The sequence below is a fragment of the Lucilia cuprina genome, chromosome 4 (assembly GCF_022045245.1).
Source record: "Lucilia cuprina isolate Lc7/37 chromosome 4, ASM2204524v1, whole genome shotgun sequence".
In the NCBI taxonomy this organism is placed as follows: Eukaryota; Metazoa; Arthropoda; class Insecta; order Diptera; family Calliphoridae; genus Lucilia; species Lucilia cuprina.
The window spans coordinates 71,870,609-71,883,278 of record NC_060952.1 but is presented as its reverse complement, the minus strand read 5'-3'; the positions used below and the strand labels follow the sequence as shown (position 1 = coordinate 71,883,278).

The 12,670-nt window shown below is 27.8% G+C and overlaps 1 protein-coding gene across 12 annotated transcripts in view; it reads right to left on the bottom strand.

Moving 5' to 3' along the window:
- Positions 1 to 3,939: 3,939 nt before the first annotated feature.
- The window catches only part of LOC111690812 (maternal protein pumilio), a 352,313-nt gene continuing 343,582 nt past the window's right edge, over positions 3,940 to 12,670 (bottom strand). For all 12 annotated transcript variants that reach the window (XM_046950482.1, XM_046950480.1, XM_046950483.1 and 9 more), the window contains 3 exons: positions 6,071 to 7,342; positions 5,834 to 6,002; positions 3,940 to 5,764 (listed from right to left, as the gene is read on the bottom strand). In XM_046950482.1, the coding sequence (XP_046806438.1) occupies positions 5,248 to 5,764; positions 5,834 to 6,002; positions 6,071 to 7,342 (1,958 nt within the window). In that variant the 3' untranslated portion in view covers positions 3,940 to 5,247. The remainder of the gene's footprint in view (positions 5,765 to 5,833; positions 6,003 to 6,070; positions 7,343 to 12,670) is intronic.

The following is a 12,670-nucleotide window of genomic DNA, read 5'->3' as shown; positions in this document are numbered from 1 at the left end:
TAAAATACTGCACTAACAATATAATCCCAGAATTAACGATGTTCCTAAATAGCCCTTAACTAGAGATTAGATTAATCAACTGACTAGTACTTGTGCCATTAGAGACTAGACCAAGAACTAGTCGAAGCTATGAACTTGTCAACATGTTCATAATAATAGACTAGTACATAGACTATTCCATGGTCTAATCAATAAATAGGCTCGGATCCTGATGGGCAAAGAGTGATAATTCTCCTCCCCCCAACCCTTGAGCTATATCAGCGCTTGGATAAGACTTTAGTCTAATTAATAAATACATTAGTCCAAATACCAGTCAATAGTTCATAGACTATTCGTGGACTATTTAATGGAGACCGGTCTGTAGACTTGTGAACATTTCAATAAATAGACCACAGACTAACCCATATATTAGTTAATAGTCTGGACCATAGAGATATAGGTTAATTATCAATAATTATTCCTCGGAAGTTTGCTGCTATATAAAGACTAAAGTCGAATCAAGAATCTAGTCTAAAGATCAGTAAATACATCAATAAACTAGTTCGTAGACTCTTCAATGGACCAATCAATTAACTTGTGAAGAAACGAGTCTACGGATTTGTCAACTGATTTATAAACATTTCAATCAATCGACGACTCAACAGACAACAGACGATACATAGAGTATACCATAGAGGTACCGGACAATTATAAACAATTATTCCCCGGTAGTTTGCTACCTTTTTCGTGCTTTAGGTATAGGAAAGGGAACAAACTTCTAAGAAGTTTATTATTCAAAATATGCCTGACAATCAATGCCCTTTGCCTAAGAAATAGACTAGTCTAAAGACTAATCAATACTCTATTTCATGGACTAATAAATTAACTAGTCAAGTTCGAAGAAAATTTATGGATCGATTATCGATTAACGAACCTCAATTGAGTTGCCAGCTGCTAAAATGAAATTACAGATGCAACTGTTAAACCGACAATATTTCAGTTGCCGACTTGGTAACTTTTTGAAAAGATTAGCAAATGAGTAGTTCATTGGTTAACCAATAAACTAACAAAGAAAATTAAATAGACTATTCAATAGACTTTTAGAAAGGCCAGTTCATAGGCTCGACAATAAACTGGTCAATTGATTTGTCAATGGACTATTCAACAGTTTAGGGAAAATACAGGTCCATAGATTAGTTAAAACACAGTGTCCAAAGACCATCAGATTGTACCAAAGACTTGTGAGTAGATAAAGCAATCGAATAAATTGTTTAAAATATTTAAATACAATTAATGATAAAAAAACTGCCTTCAGCTAAAAGATATTCTCTAAACCTTTAATAGCGAAATCAAAATAATAATAGAAGCAACAAAATTTTGAAATAAGAAGAAAAGCCAAAGAAATTATTGTACGTTTAATTTTCAGTTTAATTTTGTGTAAAATAATTTATAATTAATCAATTTGAATTTACAAACAATATTTTCATTATAATAAAACGACGATTTACAAAATAGCTTTTACTTTTTAATTAATACAATTATATTTAATTAATAATACAATTATTATTTATTTATTTGTTTTGTTTATTTATATGTATAGGTAAAAATAAAATATATTTAAAAATAACACGAAAAGCGCAAAACTTTTTCAGTTTATTATTTTGTATTATATAAACATTAAAATCAATTATCAATCAACTTTATTACAATAAAAATTACAAATTATTTTATTTATTTTATTGTTAAACTTAAAACTAAAAACATTAAAACATGAGTAGTAATAGTAGAAAGTAATTTAGTATTTTCAAAATAAAATCAACTAAAACTAAGATGTATGTAGCATAGCATTACTAAGGTTTAAATAAATTAACAGTGACTTATACATTTTTCTTTAAACAAAATAAAAATTATAATATAAAAAAAAAATAATAATAATTAAATAAAAGCGAGGACTTGCTATATAGTTGTAATAGTTAGATTAACAGGACGATTAAAGGAGTAGAGAGAAGTATGAACAGAAATATTTAGTATGTATGTATACAGGAAACAAAATTACAATTTTACAAAACAGACTTGCAACTTATTGTTCTTCCTCTTCTTCTTCTTATTCATCAGCTGGTTCATTACACGTTTTATTTTTTCTTTTTTTAACAAAATTTATTTGAAGTCTATATGATTTTTTTACAAAAAATATTACATGAACAAAATATTAACATTGTTTTTTTTTTTCTAATTACAGATTTACACAGGAGTTTACAGAAACATTATTGTTTTTTTTCTCATTAACAAATAAAATGTACAAGGTTTTTTTGGTACTAAAATTAATTTTAAAATTTAGAGGGAGTATTACTTAAAATGAGGCTTAAATTTTAAATAAATATTAAAGGTTTGGGGGAGGATTTGAAAAGAGAGTAGGGTGATTATGTTATTTAAAGAAAAACATTGAATGGTTATTTTTGTTTTAAAGTTAAAATTGTTAAAAGAGGATGGTATGGTTTGTATAAAAACAAATTTGTTTCTCAAGTATATTTTTACTTATTAGGAACTGAAATTTTCAAAATTTTTAACAAATTTATTTTTTTTTATAAATTGAAATAAATTGTTTAAAGAATTAGATTTGTGTTCCTTTTATAAGAAATTTGTTAAAATATGCTTGAGACACATTGTATGTTTTAAATGTATAGTCACATATTCGATCTTTGTTATTTTCTTAAGTTTTCTTTTTTGTTTAGAGGGGGATCATCATTTTCTTAAATTCTTATTATTTTCTTGTTATGGTTTGTTTTTTTTTAATATTTTAATAAAAATTCGCTTAATCGCTCATCATGGTTTAAGTTTTTTTTCTTTTGTTTAAAAATTCTAATTCTACAGTTTGTTTGTTTTACTAAAATTTATCAGATTATTTATAAGAGATTATACTTTTTTTATAATAATATTTATTTATATATTTATATAGAGTTATGATATCAATGTGTAATTTGTATTTTCTTTTTTGTTTTTGTTTTTTTTTAACTTTTATATAAATGAGTGTTTTATTAAGTTTTTTCTTCTTTTTCTTGGTTTATATATATGTATATGTTTATAGTTATGTATAAATATGAATGTGAGTGTGTGTATAAAAATTTGAAATTTTAATTTTTTATCAAAAACAATTTTGTTAGTTTTATGATAAAATTTAATAAAAAATATAATATTTTATTTTGTTAAAATGAAATGGTTTTAAGAAATTCGATAAATTTTGAAAAATTTTAATAATCTTTGAATAAATCTTTTGTGGACATTAATTCTGAAAATTTTAACAAATTTGTTTTTCATGATATACAATATGAGTATTAAGAATTTGTATTTTTTGGACCTTGAGATTTTTAGTGAAATTTAAAAGCTTTTGAAATTATTTTTGAAAATTTTAGTTAAAATGTAATCTAAAAACATGCAGATATTTGTATTCGATTTATTTTCAATGTTAATCTTAAAATTACACATAGTTTTTGTTGAAAAAATGTGTGTTTTTATTACCAACGAAATTCGATCAAATTTAAAATTCGAACAATTGTATTTCGAAAGTTTTTAAAAGAGATTTTCTTATATTCGAAGGATCATTATGATCTTTGAAATTATGTAATTTTATCATTAATACTAACAAAATTGTCTTTAGACTGATAATATTTCGTTTTCATATCAAAATATATACTTTATGATGCTTTTTATTAATGCATTTTTGTTGATTTTAGTTTCTCATCACACCGTTTTGTTTGTTTTAAATCAAACTGTTTTTATGTTTTGTTTTTCTTTCAGTTAATAATAAATTTACGTTAAAAAGTTTAACTTTAAGTTAAAATGACTCTTGTTTTTTTATTTCATCATCTTTTTTCTTTTTCGTTCCATTAAATGTTTTTCTTTCTATAAAGTTTGGTTTTATTTACAAAAAAGTTTACATAAGATTTTCATTTTCATTACTCATTTTGAAACATTACAAATTTTACATTGAACATAATTTGTTAAATAGTTTTGGTTTTGTTTTTGTTTTTTTTCACTTACACTTAAAATTACATTAGTAGAATAAGTAAAGGGGAGAGAGTGGGGGGGGGTGGTGGTTGGAGTTGAAATAATAAAATCTACATTTACACTTAAAAATTATAAACAAAATAATTAAATAATAAAGTTTTACAATCAATCAGTTTTCTTAAAAGCAAAAAACAAAAAAAAACTACAGTTACTAAAAGTCTCTTAACTAACAGTTTAGGAATTATTTATGTTTTTTTCAAATTTTCGTTCAAACAATTATTACAAATATTTTCATAAAATTAAAAAAAAAAACAGTTTCAAAATGTTATTTTGTTTTATTTTTACTAGCAAGTGGCAGATTAAAGCGAGAGTTTAAGTGGCATTTCTTTAAATCAAAACGTGATTAATAAAATTGAAATTTTTTTCGAAATTATTATAATCAAGAGAGTTTCAGTTTATACGATTTTATCAGAAACATTTTGCAGTATTCTGAAAAGTTTTTTTTTTAAATGTTTTGTCTATAAAAACTCTCCAAATAATTTTTTTAATTTGGCAAAGCAAAGAAAGCTTTGGTTTAAAAAAGATAAATTAAAAAAATATATTATTAATAACTCTTCGAAACATGCTTTTCTTGTGTTGTTTGCTTTTTAGTCTTAAAAATATAATTATGTAAGTATGTATAGTTATGTATTTATAGTATTTAATTATAATTATAATAATAAAAATTACCACTAAACTTAAACAAATTGTGTGTGTTCTCTTGGGTTGATTTCTCTTCTTTTTTTCTTCATCTTCTTTATATTTATAATAATTATCAGCAAAATGTTGTTTTAATTATTCTTTTTAAAAAAAATTTTATATTTTTATACAATTTCTTGTTGTTGTGGGTTATTTTTAAAAAATCACTTATTTGTTGTTAATTTTTAATAAATTTAAAATCGTAAGTTTTTTTCTATTTCATTTAAACCTTTAAGCGTTGGCTTTTGGTTTGGAGTTACTCTTTAGAATCTCCTTTGTTTTCATATTTATATCATCAATTTGAAGTTTTTCTTTTCTTCTTTAACTCATTATAACGAGTTTTTGATTTGTTTTTAATTAATAATATTATCTAAATGATTTTTTTTTGTTTCAGAAATGTTTGCTGTTGTCTTAAAGTCTAACATTAATTATGTTTATCAAACTTTGCTCTTAACTAAAAAGTCTTAAATTAAACGAAAGAAAATTTAGATTCTATTTTCAAGTGTGTTACGTAAAAAATCCAGCTTACAAAACCCCATTTGTGGTGGGTGGACCAATGGGTCCCAAATTTGTGCTAGTCACTACAGATGTCACCGAGTTGCTGACATTGACAGCACTTGTGTCCATAGGTGTGCTTACACTGATGCCATTCTCTAACGATTGCTGGCTGACAGCAGCCGGTGTAACTGCTGTGGCTGTGGCGGTATTTGCTGCTGTGGTAATGGCAGCTGCTGTTGTTATGGTATTGCCCGCTGTTACTGTTATGCCTGCTGTGGTATTAGCCGAGGAGGCAGCTATACCTATACCGACACCCACTACGCCTGGTGTGCTGGTGGCTGTTGTTGTGATGGGATTGGAGGTTTTCATGAAATACTTTTCCAATTTGGCATTAATGTGTTTGCCGTAGGTGTATTTGCGTAGCGCCGCCATATGTGGGCGTATTTTATTCATGAGTTTCTTAAGTTGTGTCGGTTCCGAGACATCGATCATTTTTTGTACCACATAGTTGGCATACTGATCTTTCATCATAACGTGTAAGGCACTGCACAAAAAAACAAAACGAAAATTTATTAGTTTATTTAAAGATACAAGCGGACAATTAGAAACTTACTTGTCATTAAATGTACAGACTTCATCAATAAGTGCTGTACGCTCAGATCGTGTAGCATGTGTAACACACTTCTCAACAACATTGGAAGCAAATTTGTGTTGTGACAAAACCAATACTTTGCCTCGTACACTATTAATTAAAATTGATTTATCCTCAGGTTTGCCATGTTCTAGAAAAAAAATAAACAAAAATGTTATAAAATACACAATATTTGTTGCATGCCACAATACAACTTACCCAATACATGTTGTATAACATAATTGCCATATTGATCCTGTATCAATTGTTCTGTATGTTCATGTAATTCATCCAATATGGGCTGTGTCTGCTCCGCAGTGCAATGCTCTAGAATGCGTTGTATAACACGACAACCGTAGGGATGAGTGCTTAACGAATACACCTGACTCTTGAAGGCATTTATGATGAACTGCAATGCTGAGGGATCAACGCATTCAATGCATTTCTGTACAACATGATTGCCATTCTGATCTTTGACACACTTCAAAACGTTGCCATCCAACTCACGTACAATTTCTTGTTGCTGTTCGGCCGAAATCGATTCCAAGGCTTTTTGTATGACCCGGCAGCCGTACATTTGTAGAGCCAACTGTAGTACATGGCCTTTGACCTGCATGCCCAAGGTGTTTTTCTGTTCGGGAGTACCGAATTCAAAGAATTTCTGTATGACATAATTGCCAAAGACATCAGTCATGAGACTGTAGGCATCACCTAGGATTTCATTAAAGACCATTTGCTTTTCAGCCGCGGTAGCACGTTCAAGTTTCTGTTGTATGAAACGGGAGCCATGTTGATCTTGTGAAAACTCGACTATGTGATTGGCCAAGTCACGCAACTGGAGATTTGGATAACGTTGGTTGCGGAAATCTTCTAGGAGACGCGAACGACCCGGTTGGGCAGCACCACCAGCAGCCGCGGCTGCTGCTGCAGCTGCTGCGGCGGCCGCACCTACACTTCCCACACCGGCTGTCACTGTTTGTCTGGTAGCAGCCACAGCGGCGGCGGCAGCTGCTGCAGCAGCAGCTGCGGCTGGTGTCGTACCCGGTATAGCCAAGTGCTTAGAGAATAATGAACTATTTGAACCAAACATATTGTTAGCGGCTGCTGCTACGGCCGCCGCTTGGGCAGCTGCTGCAGCTGGTGGCAAACCCACAGCCATTTGTTGACGATATTTAGTTTCTGCTCCTGGAGCACGATTATTAATTAGGCACGATTGTGGTGGTGGAGGTGGTGTAATGGCAGCTCCGATGGGACTGGCTGAAGCTGTTGCTCCTAAAGCACCATATGTATTGGTCACTGCACCCGGCCATTTTCCCCGAGCAGCGGCAGCAGCAGCTGCTGCGGCGGCTGCTTGTGCTACTGTGGTCGAAACCGCATTGGCGGCAGCAGCATTACTGTTGGTATAATCCATCGCTGAGGGACTGAAGGCAGAAGTGGTGCGATCAAATGAATCTCGTCTTCCGGTCAATGATGATGTATTCAAAGCAAGACCTATGCAAGTTTCAATTAAGAAGAAAAGAAAAATAATTGTAAATTAAAATAATTGTTAAATTAAAAATAACGATTTTTAATAAAAGTCTTAATTTGATTGATTGTAGTTTTGAAAGATATTTACAATTTTGAATAAGATTATATTAAAATATAAATGATCTTTGTAAGTTTTTTGATATTGTTCTTTATATGGTTTGACCGTTGAACCAAATTTTTAATACAGTATAGTTTTAGGAGTAAAAAAGATGTATTTGTTTAGAGTTTATAATTTCTTTATTTGTAATAAATACTTTATAATATTTTAATTTAATAATTTCCTTTTAAAATAAAAAAAATGCTAAAAGTCCAAGATAAATCCGGATATATGCAGACATCTAAATATATTTGAAAAGCAAACAAATAACAAAGTTTAAATTGCATTTGAGTCTTTTGGGTTTTAACGCACACCAATACTCACTCATTCATTGCCGTACAATATTGCAAACATACAATTTAGAATACGAGAGAGACAACCGGAAAACAAATATTATTAGAGTAGTGTTTGTGTGTGTGACGGTATTAAGATTCGGAAAAAATCCAATGCACCTGTGAACGGTCACGTTTGAAGAATTTTTATTTTTATATAAAAAAAAAGATTTTAAAGCATAGAAATAAACCTCAAACTCACATACACACACTTACCTATAGTATAAACTAACACGTACATAATAAAACTCTCACTCAAACAATGACAAACATTTTAATACAAAAGGACAGACAGTGAGAGAGAGAGAGAGAGAGAGGGAGGGAAGAAGGTTGAAGTTGAAGGTAGGATTTTTAATGCAGTCGTAATGTGGCAACATAAAAGGTGGCCTATAGAATGGAGATGCCAAATGTTGAAAATATAAAATGGCAAGTATGTGGTACGAGTTTATTTAAGTAGTATTATCGTACAATTTGTTTAACAACCACGTATTATAATCAAAGGAAAGTAAAATTTAATGTTCTGTTATTCCTTCATGAACTTTACTGAACAGAATAGTTGAAATATTTTTACAATGAAACTTGAGAAAATATGTAGTAAGTTACTGTGTATTTGTAACTATGAACTTATGTGGGAAATTTTTGTAAACCTTAAAAATGAAAATAATAAAATTTGGTTGACAGGGAAAAGAAAAGTAGTTTAGCAATTGAATTAGAAAAAAATAGAGATAAGCTACTTAATTGACATAAGGTTAAGTAACACATGAGCCAGGAGGAAGAGAATGAGAATCAGATTAAATGGAACTCATTTCGTTAAAAACTTAATTACAAAAAAAAAAATAAAATAGTTTGAAAATAGAAGATAGATAATAGAAAACTGAAGTTTATTATATAAGGTAACATAAAAGGTAATAAATTTGATTTTGTAATCATATAAGAGAGTTTTTGAAATATATAGAAAAAAATTGCTATATTATTTAAACAAATCCTGAAAATATGCTATATTTTTCAATTTAAGGCCCAAATAGACTACACAAGCGGCTTGACAAACATGCCAATATTTTACGGTTTGAACAAGCCTGTTGTGTTGTGTATGAGGTCATTTCGTGTTTATACAAATACTTGCTGTGTGTTTGTACACAAATAAAAAAAAATGATTTTTACACAAATCAAAATTGAATTGTTATCAAACCATTTGTATGGTTTATATTCATTAATAACAAATTTTTCAAAAAATTTACATTTCTAAGAAAAATTGACATCTGTATCTTTGAAAGTCCACAAAGACGTGAGAAAAACGGAGTTTTTACGAGCAAGGTTTGTGTAGAGTGTGCGCGAATGAAAAAAGTATGTTTGATAAGCTGCTCGTGTAGTCTATTTGGGCCTTTAGTAAATGAGTTTAAAATATGGATTTGTTAAAACTTGTTCAAATTCATTAAAATAAACATTTTTATACTAAATCATTAAAAATACCTTAAACATACTTATTTCTTTTTGAACTCCTATAAATATGCTTCATATTTTTAAACTCCTTTTGAAATAGTCCTAAATGTCTGCTTAATTTTAACATTATTTAATTACCAGCTTATTATAACTTTAAAAATAACCATTTATAAAGTTTTCATCATATTATATTAGCTAGCTTCTAAAAGTATACTTTAATTTATTATAATTTAATGTAATTCATATATAAACACATGTTTAAAAGTTTCTTTATTATTTTCTACTTTTTTTCGATTTATTTTTAACAAAACATTTTCACGGCAATTTGTGGCAAAAACACACCAACAAACTACTTTATTAATGGTTGGAGAAATGGTTGGCAAAAATAGAAAAAAAAACAAATACCAACATATGCATAAACAAAACAATTATTGTTAACAATTACCCATGCATGGTAAACAAAACTAAATACTTGTTTAGTTTTAACCAAAAACAGAAATGAAAAAAAAAAATTATGATAGAAGCAATAATTGTTATAACTGCAACAGCAGCAATTGTAGCAACAATCATTTTAAACCTACATCCATATTGCAGACAGCATGTGCATAAAGTAGTAAATGTGTTGCATTTCTATCTGTGATAAAATATAATCAAATTTAGAACAACGTTTTTAACCCATTTTTGCAATGTATATTGTATTTTGTAAGGAACATTTTGAGCAATTTTTATAAAAAGTGAAGCATATTAGTAGGCGTTATTATTTGCTATAGATGATTGCATTGTTTAATAAAACACAATCATTTTATAATTTTATTACTGTTTAGCTAAAAAACACGGCTAGGTAATAGATGGACATTAATATAGCATACTTTTAAGTGCCAAACTTTAGTTCTGTTAGTCTATGTAAAACAGTACATTTAATTCTTATTGCCTCCTAGAGGATTAATTTATCTCACTTTTTTTGCATATTTTAAAACAAACACGTGAATATGCTTTTTAAAATAGATTTTATATAAAAACTGCCATAATCACATCCCTACCAACACGCAACGTGACTTTTAACACATACAAAGAACACATACCTGTTCACATTCATGCATTCGCACCCAAACCAAAATAATAATAGTTTCATAAATTTATACAGTAAATGTGAAAAATACATTTTATGCATTTATAACATTAAACCCACACAAAAACAGTTATCAACATATAGACATAAACAGTAGTGACAGCAGGAAGAGGAGCATGTTACATTATTGTAGTTGGTTGTTGGTTATTTTTAATGTTTTACCACTCAAAAACGTGGCAAAAAGAAATTTTTTTGCACACATTCACACCATAAATATGTATACATACATATGTTATGATTGTATTACAATGTGAATCTGTCTGTCTTTATGTTTTTAAAGAGAAGTGTACTGAACTAAAATGTTTGATGTATTTAAATCTTAATCAAGAGAATCATAAAATGATAATTGTTTTCGTAGTGATAAAAATTAAATGTTTAAAATATTCATTAACAATTGTATCAATTTATTAACTATTGAAGTGTTTTAAATTTAAAATTTTTAATATTTTACAGCTTTTTGATGTATAAAGTAAATTTAATCCTAAAAGTAGGCAATATTTTGTTCTTAATACAAAATGCAATTTGTAATTGAAGGTGGTTACAAAATCGAACAAAATTCTTCACTAAAGAAGTGATTTTATAACTGAAAACGTCTCCAAAGAATCAGTTCCAATGGTGGCAATTTCTAACAAAAATCAACGCCTAACAAGAGCATGTACAGACTATAATTATTTTTAGTATTTTACATAAAGAAGACTTTAAAAGTATTTAAATAAAAAGTAGACATTATATTTGCATTAAATAAATGTATTGCATATCTTAAGGCATAATATTTCTTAAGAGTAATACGTTATAGAATCATGCAAATTAATATTTAAAAACATAATGCCATAATCCTAAACATAGGCAATTTCTAAAGCCTGAAGGTCATCCCAAGAGATACGCTTTAAATCACATGTGTTACAATTTATTTTGTATTTATTATGTAAAAAATAATTTTACTTAATTTGTATTTCAATTAAAACTTTCTACTCAAACACACCTCGTATAAACAATTCATAACAAAGCTTTAGTAAAACCAACACGTGCTTAATTTTAATTGCCGTTTATATAAAAATATTTAAAAATTTAACAATTTCATTTTATTTACCACTTATTTTTATGCAATTATATATTTAATTGGTTTATTATTTACATTTGGGCCAATCACAGTTTCATATTATAACCAGCAGAGAATTGTAAACAGATATTTAAATAAAAAATAACATTAGCATAATTTAGGGAACTTACATATATGTATTAGGAAAAACAATCAATTATTAATAACACTCAGAGTAATTTAAGTCTATTATATAGTTGCTTAATATATTTTAAAAAGTGCAATAACAACTTTAAAAACAGTCAGATATAAAATATTAATATTTTCTAAATTCTTTATTTCAAACTTTGAACATTTTTAAAAATGTTTAAAATTTATTTATTTAATACGTTCATACATATCTAAACGCAAACTTAAATCCACTTTTAAAAATTTCGCTGACTATGTATTTTTGCTAACGAAATTGATCCTCATGAGATATTATGGCAAATTGTGTGCAAATTCCTATTTGTTTTATTCCTCTTTGCCAAACTTTTAAGGAATAAATTGCATTAACACCATTGATAAATGGCTTTGTATTTAAGTTAGTATATATGATTGTGGGTATGCATATGATTTAGATACTTTAATAACGAAAGAAGCCTAAGTTAAAAAATTCTCACAAATTTAAATTATTTTGCCTATTTTAAGGCATTAGCTATATTAAAATGTAATATATATTTTAAGGCAAAAAGTTATGAAGTATAACCTTTACACATATGAATATTTTTTTATTTCTATTAATCTTTAAATAAAGAATTCAATTGAAATTAATAACTAAAGCGAGCAATAGTTCTTAATATTCTACAAATTAAGTAAATTTAAATATATTTCAATAGATATTTCTAAATATACTTCTACCTATACAAACTTAAGGGTAAAGAGATACATTTTACATTGCTATTGAAATCTTAACGTTTTCATATCATTGGAAGAGGATTTTGAACAATTTATTTACAAAAAAATATAATATTGCATATTTTGAGGCTTACAGAATATTAGTGCATATTAAACATTACGAGTATGTTTGACTACGATGTGTTTGAGTAGATAACGTAGAGTAACTAAAATTTGAACAAAAATTCTTTGGAAATCTGGCATTGCCAAGAAATGCTGTAAAATATTTTAGAAAAATGCCAATACAATTTATTTTTAACTACTAGGAAAATAGTTTGTTTAGATTTAAATATTATATTAATATTTGTTTAAGTGGTTT